Source organism: Schistocerca nitens, chromosome 4 (genome assembly GCF_023898315.1).
Source record: "Schistocerca nitens isolate TAMUIC-IGC-003100 chromosome 4, iqSchNite1.1, whole genome shotgun sequence".
NCBI classification, from domain to species: domain Eukaryota; kingdom Metazoa; phylum Arthropoda; class Insecta; order Orthoptera; family Acrididae; genus Schistocerca; species Schistocerca nitens.
In genome coordinates, this window is record NC_064617.1 from 388,523,117 (window position 1) to 388,543,253 (window position 20,137).

General features: G+C 41.0%; 1 protein-coding gene across 1 annotated transcript in view; it reads right to left on the minus strand.

The window, feature by feature from the left end:
- Positions 1-15,047: 15,047 nt before the first annotated feature.
- LOC126252327 (solute carrier family 22 member 7-like) overlaps positions 15,048-20,137 on the minus strand; it is a 187,191-nt gene continuing 182,101 nt past the window's right edge. The window contains exons 8-9 of the mRNA XM_049953214.1: positions 16,303-16,490; positions 15,048-15,092 (exon numbers count right to left, since the gene is read on the minus strand). Coding sequence (XP_049809171.1) covers positions 15,048-15,092; positions 16,303-16,490 — 233 coding nt within the window. The remainder of the gene's footprint in view (positions 15,093-16,302; positions 16,491-20,137) is intronic.

A 20,137-nucleotide genomic window follows, 5' to 3' on the forward strand; every position in this document is an offset into this window, starting at 1 on the left:
TGAAGTTTCTTCAGTGTCGTCACATACACATCAGAATTTATGGTGGTTCCGCTTGGCACGATGTCCACGAGCAAGAGTCCTTCGGAATCGAAAAACACTGTAGCCATAACTTTTCCAGCAGAAGGTGTGGTTTTGATTTTTTTTTTCTTGGGTGAATTTGCATGATGCCACTCCATTGATTGCCTCTTCGTCTCTAATGAAAAATGATGGAGCCATGTTTCATCACCTTCACAATTCTTCCAAGAAATTCATCTCCACCATTCTCGTACTGTTCCAAAAGTTCGCTGCATACCGTTTTTCTTGTTTCTTTGTGAGCCACTGTCAACATCCTGGGAACCCACCTGGCACAAACCTTTTTTAACGCCAACACTTTCAGTACTCTGCAAACACTTCCTTCCCCTATCCCAATATAGAGTGACAATTCGTTCACTGTGATGCGTCTGTCAGCAGTCACTAATTCGTTAACTCTCTGCACATTACCGAGCGAGGTGGCGCAATGGTTAGCACACTGGACTCGCATTCGGGAGGAAAACGGTTCAATCCCGGGTCCGGCCATCCAGATTTAAGTTTTCCGTGATTTCCCTAAATCGCTCCAGGCAAATGCCGGGATGGTTCCTTTGAAAGGGCACGGCCGACTTCCTTCCCCGTCCTTCCCTAATCCGATGAGACCGATGACCTCGTAGTTTGGTCTCTTCCCCAAAACAACCCAACCTCTCTGCACATTGTCTGGAGTGTGTGCAGTACGAAGCCTACCGCTGCGAGGACAATCCTCAATATTGCAGTGCCCGCTTTCATCACGCAACCTGCTTGCCCACCGACTAAATGTACTGCGATCGACTGCAGCATCTCCATACACCTTTTTCAACCTCATGTGGATGTTTCCTACTGTCTCGTTTTCACAGCACAGGAATTCTATGGCAGCACGTTGCTTCTGACGAACGTCAAGTGTAGCAGCCATCTTGAAGACATTCTGTGACGGCGCCACTCACGGGAACAGGTTGAACTAAGTTTGAAAACAAGCGGGAAGGATGTATCTACACACTGTAAAACTTTCACACATGCAGAATGAAAACTGTATTTTTACAAAAATAGTGTGCATTTCTTTTGGAGTGACCCTCGTACTTTCCTTACCGTTTCACGTGCCCATAGCGCCATCAGCTGGCATTAAATCTCGCGGTGAACAGTGCTCATGGTAATTTGGATCCGCGGTGTAAGTACTCAACACATGTCGAGCAAGTCATCAACTTTACTCACTATAGACCTACTTATAAAAAAAAAAAACACTTGCACACATACTAGCCTTTCGTAATTTTCCAGAATTAAACTAAAAGTAGTTCCCATCTGCGGTTCTGAGAAAGGTTTTTAGGAGGTTTCTGAGCCAGAACTGGAAAACCCCTTGTTCCAAAATTTGGATCCTTCAGACGCCATTTCCAGCTGGCCTTATGTTTGGCTGAAAAGTTGCTGACTACTTCTCGAGCACACCGCTACACTTAGAGAATGAAAAATATTTAAAGAAAAATATTTACCTTAAAGCATAAAACTTTTTCTACGACAGCTCAACCAAGTGTCAAGAGCAAAGAATGAAAGATGTGAAAAAAAGACACTGAGGTCCACATGTACACAGTACCCACACTGAATGTTCAAATTTAAAAGAACGAAAAATCTCCAAGACTGGCAAAGTTTTACAGAATTTAGAAATATACTGCATACTTCAATGCGAGATGCTTTTAATAATTTCCATAACTAAACTCTGTCTCGAAATCTGGCAGAAAACCCAATGACATTCTCGTCATACATAAAGCACACCAGTGGCAAGACGCAATCAATACCTTCACTGCGCGATCACAACGGTGAAGTCACTGATGAAGTGCCACTAAAGCAGAGTTATTAAACACGGTTTTCCGAATCTCCACCACCAAAGAAGACGAAGTAAATATTCCTGAATTCCAATCAAGAACAACCGCCAAGATGAGAAATGTAGATGTAGATATCCTCGGTGTCGCAAAGCAGCTTAAATCACTTAATAAAGGCAAGGCTTCATGTCCAGATTGTATACCAGTCAGGGTCCTCTGAGAGTATGCTGATACAATAGCTCCATATTTAGCAATTATTTACAATCACTCGCTTAGAGAAAGATCCGTACCTAAAGACTGGAAAATTGCTCAAGTCACACCAATACCCAAAAAGGGAAGGAGTAATCCGTTGAATTACAGGCCCATATCACTAACGTTGATTTGCAGTAGGGTTTTGACACATATACTGTATTCGAACATTTCGTATTAACTCGAAGAAAACGATTTATTGACGCATGTCCAGCACGGATTTAGAAAATATCGTTTTTGCAATACACAACACTCTTTATATTCATGAAGTAATGAGTGCTACGTCAAATTGATTCCATATTTTTAGATTTCCAGGAGGTTTTCGACACCGTCCCTCACAATCGTCTTCTAACCAAACTGTGTGCCTATGGAATATCGCCTCAGTCGTGCGACGGGATTCGTGATTTCCAGTCAGAAAGGTCACAGTTCGTAGTAATAGTCGGAAAGTCATCGAGTTTAAATTGTTTGCGGATGATGCTGTCATTTACCGTCTTATAAAGTCTTCAGATGACCAAAATAAATGGCAAACTGATTTAGATAAGATATCTGTATGGTGCGAAAAGTGGCAATTAACCCTGAATAAAGAGAAGTGTGAAGTGGTACACATGAGTACTAAAAGAAATCCGCTAAATTTCGACTACGCCATAATTCACACTAAATACTTAGGGATTACAGTCACAAATAACCCAAAGTGGAACGATCACACTTAGAAGGTGCAACAGGTCTACTAAAGAGACTGCTTACACCACGCTTGTCCGACCTGTTGTGGAGTATTGCTGTGCGGGGTGGGATCCGCATGAGGTAAGACTGACAGATGACATCGAAAAAGTACAAAGAAGGACGGCTCGCTTTGTATTATTGCGAATTAGGGGAGATAGTCCCACAGACATGATACGCGAATTCGAGTGGCAATCATTAACACAAACGCATTTTTCGTTGCGACGGGACCTTCTCATGAAATTTCAATCAGCAGTTTTCTCCTCCGATTGCGAAAACATTCTGTTGGCACCCACCTACATAGGGAGAAATGATCATCACGATAAAATAAGAGAAATCAGGGCTCGCACAGAAAAATATAAGTGGTCGTTTCTCCTGCGCGCCGTTCGAGAATGGAACGTTAGAGAGACAGCTTGAAGGTGGTTCATTGAATCCTCTTCCAGGCACTTTATTGTGAATAGCAGAGTAATCACGTAGATGTAGATGTTCAACATCCAATATACGATGGTTAAAATTCAACATATGAAACACATGTATCCGTACAAACACACAAAATGTTGCTTTTCTTTAGTAGACTTGCTCCAGTATTTATGGTCGAGTCATTATAAGAATATCCCTGACAACAAGCAACGCCGTTGCCAACATTGAGCTGCGTAGCGCTAATGACTGCAGGCGAAAACAATAGTCGTCTGTACAGCTACGTTGGCATAGAGACGTTTCCAAAATCGTGTTGCATTTGGCTGAGATAGGCGCGCGAAGCTGCCGCGATCAGCCCACTGCAAATGTCAAGGCTCTTCTTGTGTCGGCTCGACTGTAGACTGACACCGGACAGAGTGAGAAACGTGTCGCGCGATCTCGCACACGACACAGAGAAACAAGATTTTACACTTCACCTAACAACAAATGCCCTTTCTAGACCTCGTCCTGACAGCAGAATTATTTCATCCGAAAGCTTATCACTAGAACTGAAAAGACAACCGACACAGATATGGATCTTGTAAGAGTGTAGACCACTCTAGTGCCAAATGGGGACCTTTAAGTTACAACAGAGGGGCCTTAGCTTTAACTTTTGTCTGCCCAAAAAAAGTCGGGTTTGTTGGAAATTTATGAACACTCCACTGCTGTCAGTGTGGAATCTTACAGTGCTTGTCAGACGTCTCGCACGAGGTCGAAATTTACGACACGTGTATTTACGCGTATCCTAGAAGATAATGAAATAAATGACGCAACTACTTGTTTTATCAGCACTTCATACGAAATTTGTCATTTTAAATTTATCTTTTCTGTGGAAAACAAACGTTGCGCAGTTTATGCAAATACTTGTGATTACATTTTGCCGATAACAACTGTGACAACGTTAGTGTGGAATGCACTGCATTTTTAAGTGATAGCTCTATGAAACATCAACTTGTTCAATGCTTTGAATGAGAACCCGAGCGAGGTGGGGATGTGGTTAGTGGTTAGCAAACTGGACTCGCATTCGGGAGGACGACGGTTCATATCCTCGTCTGGCCATCCAGATTTGGGTTTTTCCGTGATTTCCTCAAACAGCTCACGGTAAATACCGCGATGGTTCCTTTGAAAAAGGCGCGGCCAATTTCGTTCCCCATCTGTTCGTAATTCTACCTTGTGCTATTTCTCTAATGACCTCGATGTGGACAGTACGTTAAACTCTAATCTTCCTTCCTTTGATGTATCATAGAGAGAAGGAAAGAGGGGAGGGATGTAATTGAAATGTCGCTTGTGTGGCAAATTGGAAAAGGGTGGGGTGGGGGAGAAGCGCGTGAGGGAATATTCTCGAATATGCCCTACTGATACTGTGACAATCAAGATTATCTTTTAGCGAGTTCGGTGAGTAAATGGAGGATCAGACTTTTCATTACGTATGTGGTGTAAAATATCTCTAAGTCCCTCTGTGAATGAGAGTGAAGATTGTTAATGATTCGTGCAATCTTAGGCAGAATGAGCACCAAAGAAGGCTGAATTAACCTCTCTGAACACGCACAGCAGGTTGCCAATTTTTGTGCCACAGTTCTAAACTTGATGCCAATTACCTGTGCATAAGTGTGGAAATAAGCGTATTTATTTAAAACGTTGTTATAGAGCGCCAGGTGAAGACGGCATATTAATTGAGATCTGGAAACTGGGAGGGAAGCGGGCAACTGTAGCCATTTATGAAGTTATTAAAGATTGCTGGGAGAAAAAAAAAAGAATACCGGAAGACTGGAAACAAGTCATAATCCATCCGCTACGTAAGAAAGATGACATGATGGACACCAACATTTACCGAGGAATATCTCTACTTCCAGTCACCTACAAAATTGTGTTCAAAGCTCTGCTAAATAAGATAGATGATCAAGCAGAACCCACAATTGGCCAGTATCAAGCAGGGTCCAGAAAAAAATAGATCGTGCCCAGAAAAAAAAATTGTTAACTTTAAAACTATCCCCAGGATCAGGACAATGCGGAACGTTAACACAGTCGTGACATTTATTGATTTCAAAAAATGCATATGATTATCTAGGCATATAGACAGTATTTCTAACACTGGAAGAAGCAGGTATCGACATAACCACCAGACAATTAGTCGAACAGGCACTCACAGACTACAAAAATTAAGTTTCTAGGTAAAGTTTCTGAATCCTTCGGCAGGGCGATGGTCTCTCACCGATACTGTTCAATCTGGTCTTAGACAGGATCATGAGAGAGCGGGTTAAAGAACTACAAGAGAAAAACATCGAAGGAATCCATCTAGGACAAGGAAGAGGAAAATTTGAGGTGAAATGTCTCGCTATTGCTGACGGTACTGCAATAATTTCTAAAGACAAAACAGATGCAAAGATAATGGTAGAAACACTTCACAAAACTGCAGCTAAAACCGGATTACTAATATCATATGAAAAAACGGATTAAACTGAACATTAACAAAACAGAGAAAAATGTACGCAAACGCAACAAGGAAACATCAAAAGAGTGGACAAGTTCAAGTATTTGGAAGAATGGATACAATAAAATGGGTTAGATAACACCACAAGTAAGGAAAGATCGAAGAAAATGGAATTAGCATACCGACTCATCCAAAACCGATATATAATAACAGATCAGTAGCATTCCAGGCAAAAATTAAACACTACGCAACAGTAATTGAACCGCAAGCTCTTTACGGATCCGAATACCTAACGCTGAATACAAAAAGATGAACAAGAAGAACAGGAAAATGAAGAAAGGAAATTACTCAAAAATATTTTGGGACCAAAAAAGAACAAATAAAACTACTAGACAAAGAGGCGCAATGAAAATCTACATAGAAACACAGAAACAATTACAGACACAATAAGGAAGAGGAGATTAAAATTGTACTGTCATGTACAGAATGAATGTCTATAGGCTAACAAAGAAAATTTTCAAGTTCATTTCAAAAAAATGGTTAAAATAGCTCTAAGCACCATGGGACTTAACATCTGAGGTCGTCAGTACCCTAGACTTAGAACTACTTAAATCTAACTAACCTAAGGACATCACATACATCCATGCCTCTGGCAGAATTCGGACCTGCTGTCCGTAGCAGCCGTGTGGTTCCGGACTGAATAAGTTCGTTAACAAATTAAAAAAAAAAAAAACAAACCTCGCGCGATGGCTGGAAGAGACAAGAAGGGATTTAAGAAAACACTATGCACAACAAGGAAAGTTTGAGGATACTGATCATTACTGCAAAATTTCCTGTGCAACAACGAAATTCACAACCAAGGAGGGTGATGTCAAATGAACAGTCAGGCCATCAGCCAACGCATTACTACATAATACTGTAACGAAGCGCACTGCTCTCCGTTGGATCTTCTCTATCTCTTCTATCAACCCTGTCAGGGTACGGACCCCACACTGGTGAGCAATATTCAAGCAGTGGGCGAACATGTGTACTGTAACCTACTTCCTTTGTTCTCGGATTGCATTTCCTTAGGATTCTTCCAATGAATCTCAGTCTGGCATCTGCTTTACCGACGATCAACTTTATATGATCAATCCATTTGAAATCACTCCTAATGCGTACTCCCAGATAATTTATGGAATTAACTGCTTCCAGTTGCTGACCTGCTATTTTGTAGCTAAATGATAAGGGATCTATCTTTCTATGCATTCGCAGCACATTACACTTGTCTACATTGAGATTCAATTGCCATTCCCTGCGCCATGCGTCAATTCGCTGCAGATCCTCCTGCATTTCAGTACAATTTTCCATTGTTACAACCTCTCGATACACCACAGCATCATCTGCAAAAAGCCTCAGTGAACTTCCGATGTCATCCACCAGGTCATTTATGTATGTTGTGAACAGCAACGGTCCCATGACACTCCCCTGTGGCAACCTGAAATCACTCTTACTTTGGAAGACTTCTCTCCATTGAGAATGGCATGCTGCGTTCTGTTATCTAGGAACTCCTTAATCCAGTCAGACAATTCGTCTGATAGTCCATATGCTCTTACTTTGTTCATTAAACGACTGTGGGGAACTGTATCGAACGCCTTACGGAAGTCAAGAAACACGGCATCTACCTGTGAACCCGTGTCTATGGCCCTCTGAGTCTCGTGAACGAATAGCGCGAGCTGGGTTTCACACGACCGTCTTTTTCGAAACCCATGCTGATTCCTACAGAGTAGATTTCTAGTCTCCAGGAAAGTCATTATACTCGAACATAATACGTGTTCCAAAATTCTACAACTGATCGACGTTAGAGATATAGGTCTATAGTTCTGCACATCTGTTCGACGTCCCTTCTTGAAAACGGGGATGACCTGTGCCCTTTTCCAATCCTTTGGAACGCTACGCTCTTCTAGAGACCTACGGTACACCGCTGCAAGAAGGGGGGGCAAGTTCCTTCGCGTACTCCGTGTAAAATCGAACTGGTATCCCATCAGGTCCAGCAGCCTTTCCTCTTTTGAGCGATTTTAATTGTTTCTCTATCCCTCTGTCGTCTATTTCGATATCTACCATTTTGTCATCTGTGCGACAATCTAGAGAAGGAACTACAGTGCAGTCTTCCTCTGTGAAACAGCTTTGGAAAAAGACATTTAGTATTTCGGCCTTTAGTCTGTCATCCTCTGTTTCTGTACCATTTTGGTCACAGAGTTTCTGGACATTTTGTTTTGATCCACCTACCGCTTTGACATAGACCAGAATTTCTTAGGATTTTCTGCCAAGTCAGTACATAGAACTTTACTTTCGAATTCATTGAACGCCTCTCGCATGGCCCTCCTCACACTACATTTCGCTTCGCGTAATTTTTGTTTGTCTGCAGGGCTTTGGCTATGTTTATGTTTGCTGTGAAGTTCCCTTTGCTTCCGCAGCACTTTTGTAACTCGGTTGTTGTACCACGGTGGCTCTTTTCCATCTCTTACGATCTTGCTTGGCACATACTCATCTAACGCATATTGTACGATGGTTTTGAACTTTGTCCACTGATCCTCAACACTATCTGTACTTGAGACAAAACTTTTGTGTTGAGCCGTCAGGTACTCTGTAATCTGCTTTTTGTCACTTTTGCTAAACAGAAAAATCTTCCTACCTTTTCTAATATTTCTATTTAGGGCTGAAATCATCGATGCAGTAACCGCTTTATGATCGCTGATTCCCTGCTCTGCTTTAACTGTTTCGAATAGTTCGGGTCTGTTTGTCACCAGAAGGTCTAATATGTTATCGCCACGAGTCGGTTCTCTGTTTAACTGCTCAAGGTAGTTTTCAGATAAAGCACTTAAAAAAATTTCACTGGATTCTTTGTCCCTGCCACCCGTTATGAACGTTTGAGTCTCCCAGTCTATATCCGGCAAATTAAAATCTCCACAAAGAACTATAACATGGTGGGGAAATCTACACGAAATATTTTCCAAATTATCCTTCAGGTGCTCAGCCACAACAGCTGCTGAGCCAGGGGGCCTATAAAGACATCCAATTACCATGTCTGAGCCTGCTTTAACCGTGACCTTCACCCAAATCATTTCACATTTCGGATTAATTTGTTTGTCAGAGTCCACATCTGCCCCTGGAAATGTCATACAATTTAAAATCTGGTTCCTAAATGTCTGTCTAACCATTATATAATCAATCTGAAATATTCCGGTATCTCAAGGCCTCTTCCACGCATACAACCTTCTCTCATGACTCTTAAACGAAGTTTTATCTATGATTAAATTATGTTCTGTACAAAATTGTACCAGGCGGCTTCCTCTTTCATTGCTTTACGCCAATCCATATTTCCCTACTACTTTTCTTCCTCTCCCTTTTCCTACTATCGAATTCCAGTTCCCAATGACTAATAAATTTTCGGCTCCCTTAACAATCTAAATCCTTCTTTTATCTCGTCATACACTTCCTCAATCTCCTCCTCATCTGCGCAGCTAGCTGGTGTATAAACTTGAACTACTGTGGTGGGTGTGGGCTTCGTGTCTATCTTTGCTACTATAATGCGTTCACTATGCCGTCCGTAGTAGCGTAACCGCGTTCCTATTCTTTTTACTCATTATTAAATATACTCCTGCATTGATCCTATTTGATTTTGAATTTATAACCCTGTATTCACCTGACCAGAAGTCCTGTACCTCCTGCCACCGAACTTCACTAATTCCCACTATATCTGGCTTCAATCTATCCATTTCCCTTTTTAAATTTTCTGACCTACCTACCCGATCAAGAGATCTAACATTCCACGTTCCGATCCGTAGATCGCCAGTTTAGTTTCGCCTGATGACGACGTCCTTCTGAGTTGTCCCCGCCCGGATATCCGAATAGGAGATGATTTTACTACCGGAATATTTTACCCAAGAGGATGGCATCATCGTTTAACTATACAGTAGAGTTGCATGCCCTCGGGAAGTATTACGGCTGTAGTTTCCCCTTGCTTTCAGCCATTCGCAGTACCTTCACAGCGAGGCCGTTTTGTTGATGTTACAACGCCAGATCAGTCAATCATCCAGACTGCTGCTGCAACTACTGAAAAGCTGCTGCCCCTCTTTGGGAACCACACTTCCGTCTGGCCTCTCAACAGATACCCCTCCCTTGTGGTTGCGCCTGCTGTACGGCTATCTGTATCGCTGAGGAATGCAAGCCTCCCCACCAACGGCAAGGTCCGTGCTTCATGGCGGGGGAGGGTAGGGGGGGGGGGAAACAAACTACTGTTCCGGAAAAAAATGTAATCTTCATTGTAAGGCGGCAAGATTTCGTTGCCATATATTTAATATTCTTGTAGATTTATATTTATATTAGATCACTGTTTACAATGTATTGAGAGGTAATGTTTTTGTAACATAACTGGGATTCGTCTCCAGCAGCGCAAACATAGACCCTGTGTGTCCAGGAGGGAGCGAAACTTCTCTCCAGGGATCGATTGACAGCAGTTCCCTGCTGGGAAAGACGGTTCCCTCCAGGCATCGAGCTAGAAACATTGCTGGCGAGAGCCACAGTGGAGAATCTGGTGGTTATATTTTAAGAAGTGTTGCTTTCGACACAGTGAGAGCGTGAAGTCGTTTCTCCATGACAGAGCTGTTATACTGTTTGCTCGATTGAAATTCTTTAGCGTTCTGTGGAGTCTGTCACACATTAAAGTGCTTCTTTGTGAGAGAAACCTTGAGTCGAATTTCTGTTCCTGGCTAGTAAGCAAACAGAACTCGTGATTCATGTTCTGTCTTGTATTGGGTAATTTCAGCCCTAGGAGTATTCGGACTGCGTGTTGCTTCGACTGTGTAGGTGCACAATTGCAAATGCACCACTGCATCATCTGCATAGAGGCCAACGCCTCAACGAACAGATCATGAGAGCAGTACACCTGCTTTCTGTACTTCAATAAGTGATATGCGCGTTCCTGTTCGGCAGATAGGGAAACACTCACAGTACATGTGTTGAATTCCATTCTCTTGCCCACTGAGCGTTTTCTGAAAGAGCCAATCAGTGTGCAGGTCTGCTATTTCTCGCCACTAAGCAGTATCAGCCAACACTGTGTCCGTCTGTTAATGCGGAGGAAGGCATGGTATCAGGGAAGTCAAAGATACAGAATCACAGTTATTGAACTATATGAAAAAACGTAAATTATTCACAAATTACGGTGCGTACACACTTTATTCAACATGAAAATGTCACTACAGGTATTCGGATTTAGGTTAAGACATGTTCGATATGCCTGCCATCATTGGCGACGATGTGACGCAGACGAATAGAGAAATTCTGCATGATCCGCTAAAGTGTCGGAACATCGATTCTGTCGATGACCTCGTGAATGGCTGTTTTGAACTCAGTAATCGCTTTGGAGTTATTGCTGTCGTTAATATAGCCCCACAAAAAGGAGCTGCATGTGTTCAGATTCGGAGAATATGGCGGCCAATCGAGGCCCATGCCAGTGGCCTCTGGGTACCCCGGAACCAGAATGCGGTTCCCAAAGTGATCCTCCAGGATATCAAACACTCTCCTGCTTCGATGGGGTCGAGCTCCGTTCTTGCATGAACAACATCTTGTCGAAATCAGGGTCTATTTAGATAATGGGGATGAAATCATATTCCAAAACCTTCACGATTATTCCATGACTGGACACTGAACATCACACAGTCACCCCTTGAGTGTGAAGAGACTTCTCGATCGCGAAATGCAGATTCTCAGTCTCCCAAATGCGCCAATTTTGTTTACTGACGAATCCATCCAAATGAAAGTGGGCTTCGTAGCTAAACCAAACCACGCGCATGCCTATACTAATTCCCATCATGCTACGCGGCCAACCATGCAGTTTGAGCGCCCTAACGCATACCGTTCAGAAGCTACGACGATTTTATTTCATATAGTTTAATAATTGTCACTCTGTATGTTCCGCTAATCTCAAAATTACATACAGGGTAGAATCCGAGGTTTTGTATTTCATATTTATACAATTTTTCGCACTCTACATGTTTTTTGAGAGTAAATAATATACGGTATTTACATTGTGATTCACACTAGTAGCATCCCGTTTGGAATCATTGTTCTGATGCGTTAAACTTCGGTTTATAGAAACGAAGGTTGTCAAAGGCAGGGTCATCTTAATCATTTGTAGTCGTGAGAATTCTGTTGTGGAGAGGACATTAAGAACCAAAAATACAGACGCCATATCTTACATACAACACAGGGTTTTAAATAGAATAATGTTGACCCTGTCAGGATAGTTCACAAAATCAGAGTTTTTGAAAGTAGTTGGGGACTTATCCTTTCAGCATAAATTTGTTGCTGTCAGAGTATGTAGGAAAACTGGCCACTAGTCAGTTATAAAATTAGATTTCAATTGTATAGAACTACAACTAACTTGGTCACAGTTGCAATTATGTTCTATAATTTACGTAGAACAATTATTGATATATGTTTTGCGGTTTGCTAATATTTTCTTTTCGGAATTTTTGAAGTGGAATCTGGCTCCACACATTTTTTTTTCCAATGGTGTTTTTTGTTTTGGAGGTTATGTTAGTACAGAAATTCGTATAGCTCAAGATTAGAGAAAGTTAGAATGCTGTAATGTGTCAGTACATATAGGTACTATCAGCCACATTTGAAGTCCAGATAGTGAGTCGTACTTTATATGTTTTATGATTACTCTCATTATATCTATGTACGTGAGGAGAGTTGGAAGATGTGTCACTGCTGAGACGAAGTAAAGTATGTAACGCTAGTGAATAGAACAAATCAGGAAACGGCGACCACCTGGCACAAAAACGCTAAGTACAGAAAAATATTTTGCGTGATGTGGACAGTATCATTCTGGCTGGATGGGCAGCTCCAGAAAACGAGTTGCAATGTGCAGACGATACTGGTTATAATAATGCAGTGGGGGAGAGGGGGGGAGGTGCACTCAGATGCCAAAGAAGGGAGACGTAGACACGTGGGGACGGAAAGGGGGGGGGGGCGCACTCAGATGCCAAAGAAGGGAGACGTAGACACGTGGGGACGATCCGTAACTACCAGGTAGATTAGTGGACGGGTCCTATAGCCTAAAAAACATCGAGGAGAAATTTTTGTAGGTCACCATCATCCATGTTAGTCCTATAGAAAAACAGAACCTCGAAATGTTTAATCAGGAACAGGCAGGATCACCAGAGCGAAGACTTCAGCTCACCAGTTTAGGTGGAGCCAGAGAAACATTCAGTAGAAAGATAAGGAATGACGCACTGCGCATTCTCGATTACTTAGGAGGGATGAAGCAAGACAGAGCAACAACCGCAACACGTTTACATACAAAAATCGAAAATCTTGATAAAGTAATACATGAAAGACAGAAACAGATAAAGAAAGTGGGACAAGAAACGGGAAATAAAATTGTACAGATGGAAAACCAAATGATGGTGCTCCATACTGAGTTAAAACGGAAATCTTGGAGGCTAGGAAACAGGCGAAGAATGTCAAAATTATCGCAAGAGGTGCTAACCGAATTGCACAAGAGACCCGCGAGGAAACTCGGAGTATTACCAAAGCTGGGAAAACGGTGCTAAACAAAATTCAGACCGAATAAAGAAACTGAAAGGAGACAGAACAGCATTTAGGCCAACTGACGGCTGAAGCTCGAGACACGAAATAGAAGGATATAGAGAAACGTCCAGAGAAGAGACTCCCTCAGCCGCGCGGGATTAGCCGAGCGGTCTCAGCCGCTACGGTCATGGACTGTGCGGCTGGTCCCGGCGGAGGTTCGAGTCCTCCCTAGGGCATGGGTGTGTGTGTTTGTCCTTAGGATAATTTAGGTTAAGTTGTGTGTAAGCTTAGGGACTGATGACCTTAGCAGTTAAGTGCCATAAGATTTCACACACATTTGAACATTTTTGACAGACTCCCGCAAATCTTTGAGAGAAAAGAATCCTCTGTGGAATCAGTGTCAAATGTACAGGAAATGGACACGCGTGGACGCGGTGTCATGAATACAGAAGCAAACAATGTGACCTCGACATAACGTGCCAGTGGTATTTGGCGATAGTAAATGTTCGGCGTACAGGGATCTGACAATTGTCAGAAGCTAACTCATCAAGTGAAAGTCCGATTTCGATGTGCCCACACGATACTGAACCTATACGAGAAATTCGGTCGAATCGGAAATCGAAGCACTACCAAAACGGCATTCCATTACGAATATGTGACTCGAGCATCACGGGCATGAGTGGGTCACACCACCAGGTGGAGGAAGCACGACAGGGAAGCACGCGTCCTTGAGAGATACACGAAGTACTGTGACTGACAGACAAGATACCGAAGTGGCGTTTGACTATGAACTTTACCTCTGAGTTAGCAAGTTACAGCACTACAAGGAAGACGGGAACAGTCTACATCTTCTCACATTCCTAGAGAAGTTCGAGGATGCTTTACCTTCATACTGGCCAGCGCAGAAAAAGTTAGATTATGTGCACACCTAGAAAGTGTGATCGCAGATATCATATGAAAAATATCAAAAAACATGCACAACATAAAACGAGTTTACACAGGCGTTCTTGACTTGATACTGGTCACGCACCACCCAAAACAAAATAAACACGAGCTTGTGACACACAGAAATATGAAGTCTTCTGGATTTAAAAGCCTGGTAAAGTTTTTCGATCAGATGACTAAGAAGATCAGTGCCTGCCGTACCGTGTAGCGACTGCGACATCATCCGCTTATGCTTCACAAAACTGCCGCTACCACATGAACAAGTATTGACAGGCAGACGTGGGGACTACGTCGAAGCATTAAGGGAAATTTTCCTCGAGGAAGAATTAGTGCTGAATGAAGAACAGGCATTTAGCAAAAGACAGTGAGAGGCAAACTTTGAACAACCGTGAAATTACAATAACCAGGGCAATTTTAAGAAGTCAAACAGCTGGAAAGCTAACGAGAGCAGGCCACACCTTAACATTCCACAATTGCGGAACCAGAACGACAATGGGCAGAACTGGAATGGCATTCAACGAAATAATGGGTCGCATTTTCAGTGTAATGAGACTGTGCAAAATGAGACGCAGTTAGCGGTTCAGATCATGGAGGTCAGTTCAGCGAACCTTGGCTGCGCACAGCGGTAAGAAGAAAGGCAAGTTTGATTAGAACGCGAAGAGGGCAAGATTTCAAACAGACCTGCAACGGAAATCAGAAGCAGTCATCTGCAAATGTTAGACTGCGATGGCATTTCAGATATATTAATAGAGGTAACTGAGACAAAGAGCAACCATGACTCGTATCGTAACTGATCATACAAAGCTCAGATGGTGAGATCATAGTGGGGGCAATTTTAGATTGTGGCAGTCAGCTGTTAGCTCCTAAGAATGATATAACACAGGTTAAAAAAAAAAGACTCCCAAATTAAATGTTCAGAAAACCAAAATGCGTGGCGCGCGATATTAGGAAAATCTATTGAGATCAGTAGGCACACCAGATTGGAATTTACTTGCCAAGGGCACAGGCTAGAAGCACACTTCTTCTAGGTATGTACATTAGGCACAGGAATAGTTATAGGACTGGACTTCTTGAGTGAAAAGAAAGCAGTAATGGACACGGTGACGCTAGGAGTGAAGGGTGATGTCAATATTCGGTTTGAGGGGCAAGTTACGAAGGGAAAGATTCCTTCGAGCTGTCTCAAAATGGAGAATGAGAACACGGTTAAGACTTACTCGACCAGCGTCCGAGGTATAACAGGCGAAAAAATGCGACAGATGGGGACAAGGTGACACTGTTAGACATTCACCAGGATATAGACGTGAAATTAGCCGAGCTTACAGGGATGACAGAGACTGAGATGTCGGAAATGAGATGTCGGAACTGAAGTATTCTTGTAAAAAACGTGGTTCTATTAAGAAATTCCATTTGACGGTTTAGTGTACAAACACAGAAACCTTTCCGAATGCAGCCATATTCAATTCCTCTAGGTTACAGAAAGGTTTTTCTGGAGCTGCACAAGTACACAGTACAACGCTACTCCCATCGACAAGAGTGTTGAAAAACAAACACCCGCCGGAGTTGATCAAGGCTCTAGTGGATATCCCACCCGGCACTCGGCTGAAAAACAAAGAAATTGTGAAGCAAGCACTCCGCAATGTCCGTGTTATAGGACACAGACGAAAAGCAAGGGCTGACAATACGGCAACAGTTAGGAAATTTCACGTTGAACAAATGGTTCTTCCGAAAGCCCATCGGTTGTCGCATCATCTTTACTGACATGACCTGCCCGCCTTTTACTAAACATACTTATGCATATCGTGCAGTTTTACTGCAAAAAAGGATGGCCAGGTGAATCTCATAATTATGTAAGTGTAGCGGAAATTTCAGTTATCGGTAATCAATTCAAACTACTAATGTACGAAATGGGTCAAAATGATAAGCTTACGATGGAACACGACGATTTAACTCCCACAGTCGATAAACAGTGGACATGTATTCTAATTTACATTATTAGTAATGTTCAATGTTCAAAAGATGATACTGGAGAAAGCGACCGCTGACGGAGTTTCCAGATGAGCACATTTTACGTACCATGAGGGCCAAGTAGGGCAGCGCAGACATGGCAACTCCGGCGATGGCCCATTCGACGCAGGCCGCTATCTGGCGCAGGCATGTGGGGTGCACCTCGACGCTCTGCAGGTTGGCAACACTGAAGCTGATTGTTGTGCTAAACTGCATCACCATTATCATCGCCATGAGGGCTGGACCAGCGATGTCCACTGTGAAACAAGCACAAGTACTGCCAGCAGCTATGTAATGCCATACAAGTGTCGCAGCCGTATGATGAAAACACTTCCAAGAAAAAAAGCAAGCAACTCCTCAAGTGTAAATAAGAGTATCTTACAGCACTGAGTGCTATTCATTGCTAAATTACTTAAATTCATAATTTAATATACTATTGTCAAGATGATTGCATTATCTGGCTGTATACGGAGAAGAATATCAACAGTCAATAAACCAGGAAAGTCTAAGTAATCAATATACATTTTTTTTAATGCATTCGTTTCTCACCACTCATCAGATATTAACTATGCCACTGAGTTTCTGAATTAAATTCAAATGTGGAACCAAAGAAAGTAACATTATCCTTTCATTTTGTGACAGAATGTAACCAAGTATTCCTCCTACTTCTACATCTGTTAATGACATTTGGTCTAGTTCTGTTTTTAGCTGATTAATTTTTCTAAAAGCAGAAAAACATCTCACCGACTTTATTATATCTGCTACAAATCTAAGTCTCTTTATTCATACCATTTATTGGTGTATTCCTTGAAATGTGTACAGTTAATGCTGTTGTTGGATTTCCATTACTGTCATAATGACTTTAATCATAATATTCTTGATTTATAACGTGAAATTTCTATTGTGGAAGTTCTGTTCATAGTGAGTATTATTTTTGACATGTCAGATCAACTGTAATATCTGAGAGAAATTTTAGTTACTGAAATAAATCAGATTTCAATGTTTTATGAATTATGTGAGATACAGTACTGAATTCAATGCCATAGGTATAGAAGACTATAATATATGATACATTAAATAATTTAGCTATAAGGATGTATTGTCTATAACTAAGTTGCAGAGTGGCTAGGCATATAAATCATCACAAATGTGAGTTAAAGGAAAAAGGGGGTTACATAATTTGTAACAAATTTATCTGTAAATATAGAGTTGTCTGGATTAGAACTATGGTATCAACTGCGTTTTATGATCTAGAAATATGAAATAAAAGAAAAATGGTATTATCTGTCTCAAAACTAACACAACAGTATGAAATCAGTTTGTAATCCCAATATAACTTTAAAAAACATAAACACAAATATTGATTAAAGCATCAGTGAGGGTTTTATTGGGACCAGAAGCACCAGGCGGAATATTCTATGGTTACAGTAAAAACAAAAGTTGAGTATATATAAATTTATCATTGATAAAATTATAATAAAACTTGATATTTGTATTAAATGAATTTTGTTGTTCCATTTCATGTGCATTGTAGACGAATACTGAAAGAGTAACAAGTAACATGTGCAAAGCCCTAAAACATAATTTTCAGAAATGGAACTTTCTTGCTATATGTTCATCACACTTACTAACTTAATCAAACTGAATTTAATCACCATCAACCATTTGACATATGCTGCTTGATAATGTCCCCCTCCAGGATTTTCCATACTTTTCTCATGTCATGTACCCACGTGCCTCTTGGTAGCTGTTTTGGTCTTCTATCTCCTCTTAGAATCAATTGAAATAACTGTTTTGGGGTATCATCAATTCCCCTGCTACATGCCTCACCTACCTACATTTTATTTTCATCACAAAATTATGTCTCGCACTCCAGCCTGTCCCCTTCTCCACTTGTTTGTTTTCATGTCCCTTCTAGTAATTCCCAATAATACATCTATACATCTTCCCCTCAGAAACTACAGGGTTTTGAAAAATTTAGCATTAATATTTAACACAAGTGAAATTGGTACTGCACACTGATGGTAAACTTTATGTTTCGGACACATCGAAAACCAAAGTTTCAAAAACTGTTCAAGTTACCAAAGGACTTGAGATAATTTTTATTCTTCTGTTTCTTTCGTTTGCTAGCAATGTATCCAAATATTAGCAAAATCAAGGTGATTCAGGTATCATTTCATCTGCAGTCTCTTAGTTTAGGAACCTTGAAGCTTCTTTTAGAGCTGCTAATAAGAGTTTCTGTTGCGAGTTAATTATTCTCCTATGTCTTGCTGTTAACTGTTGCGCAAGTTGTTGATATATACTTTCGATGTATCTTTTTTCAAATTATACTGTAGTAATCACCCTTTGCTCAGTCAGTCGGCTGTATTTTGTCCAGGCATGTTGTATGTCAATGAATTGAATTAAATTGCACTCCTTCAAACGTCACCAAATAGTAAACCAGAATTTATCAAGAGGTTATGGGCCCAGATAACTCAAGTAGCAAACTGGATAGGCTTTCTGTCAGTTTTATAAAGGAGCTCACAAACAGTTCAGTGACGTACTGCATGTTAACAAATAGTCCGAAGCAGCACCAATTTGTTGTTAGTAAATGAAAGTCGTGGAACTATTTTATTATCAGTCGAAGTATATAAGAAAGGTCATTTACGTGCTTTTAACTTAACACATAGTAGATTTTAGTCTGATATCTATAGATTCTATTATCTCGCAGTTGGAACTTTTTTCAGACGATAATCATCGAAATGACAATAACGTGTCTTGATGCTTTAAACTACACTTAACACTGAAGTCAGTGAAGTTATATTCAGCAGCAACCGGACAGGAAACTGATAGGAAGAGAAACTGAACGACATTTCTTGTACTGAGAAAGGACTTGGAGAATAAATTTTTGTAGGTTAGAATGTCAGCAGCAACATAACCAGCAAAGAGTGAATTGCAAGTCTGCTAGCCAAATTCTTCAACAATTAGAAAAGCTGTGTGGGGAAGAGATCAGATTTAACAGCGTAGGTTTGCAGAGAAATTTATTCAGTTACAAATACGATTCTGGTAAGTCGGTTACTCAAAACTCTATTTAGATTCAAGAATACGAGGATGATTAGACAGCAGAAGGCGAATCTCAGAAAGAGAGGTGGTTTATTTCTCGAATTCTTGTAATGTTGTCGTCGAAACTTCACTTACGTAGTGCATGGGATAAGGTAGCAGCATCCAACAAAAATCTCGTCTCATTATTTGAACGTTTGCGCCTGCAAGAAAACAGATCAAAGGAGACAGAACCGTCAAACATATGCCCCGATGCTTTTATCTCAAAACAATATAAATAGTTTGTCAAAGCAAGTCAGCAGGAAAAGTTTACGATTCAATGTTTTACATGCGGCGAAAATTTGTATGTAAAGAAATATCGCAGGAATAAAGCACGTGCGAAACATTTGGCATATTAAAGACAAAATTATTCATGTAACAACTGAAATCAAAAGGGTCATTTTGCCATGAATGGCCACACGCAACATTAAAAAGAAATGCGACAAGTGAAAATCCCGACAGTTAATAATCTAAAGGTTTCAAACTTCAAGCACTAGTCACCGTTGGATTATTTATTGTCACGTAAATGACATAAATTTGCACTCAGATCCAGAAAATATTTGTAGCACGATTTTGGCATTACGCAACACAAGACGTTTAGATGGGACTGATTAATAAATTACGTAAAATGAAGTCAATGCAGGAAAATGTTTACTATTGATGCTACTGAATTAGAAGCAACTGTAGTGAGAGATGTCGAATTACAGGCTTTCGATGGAGAGCATTATCATTTTTTCAAATTTTATTTACACGTCTAGTTCCGTAGGACCAAATTGAGGAGAAAATCTCCAAGGTCATGGAACGTATCAGTACATGAAATTACAAC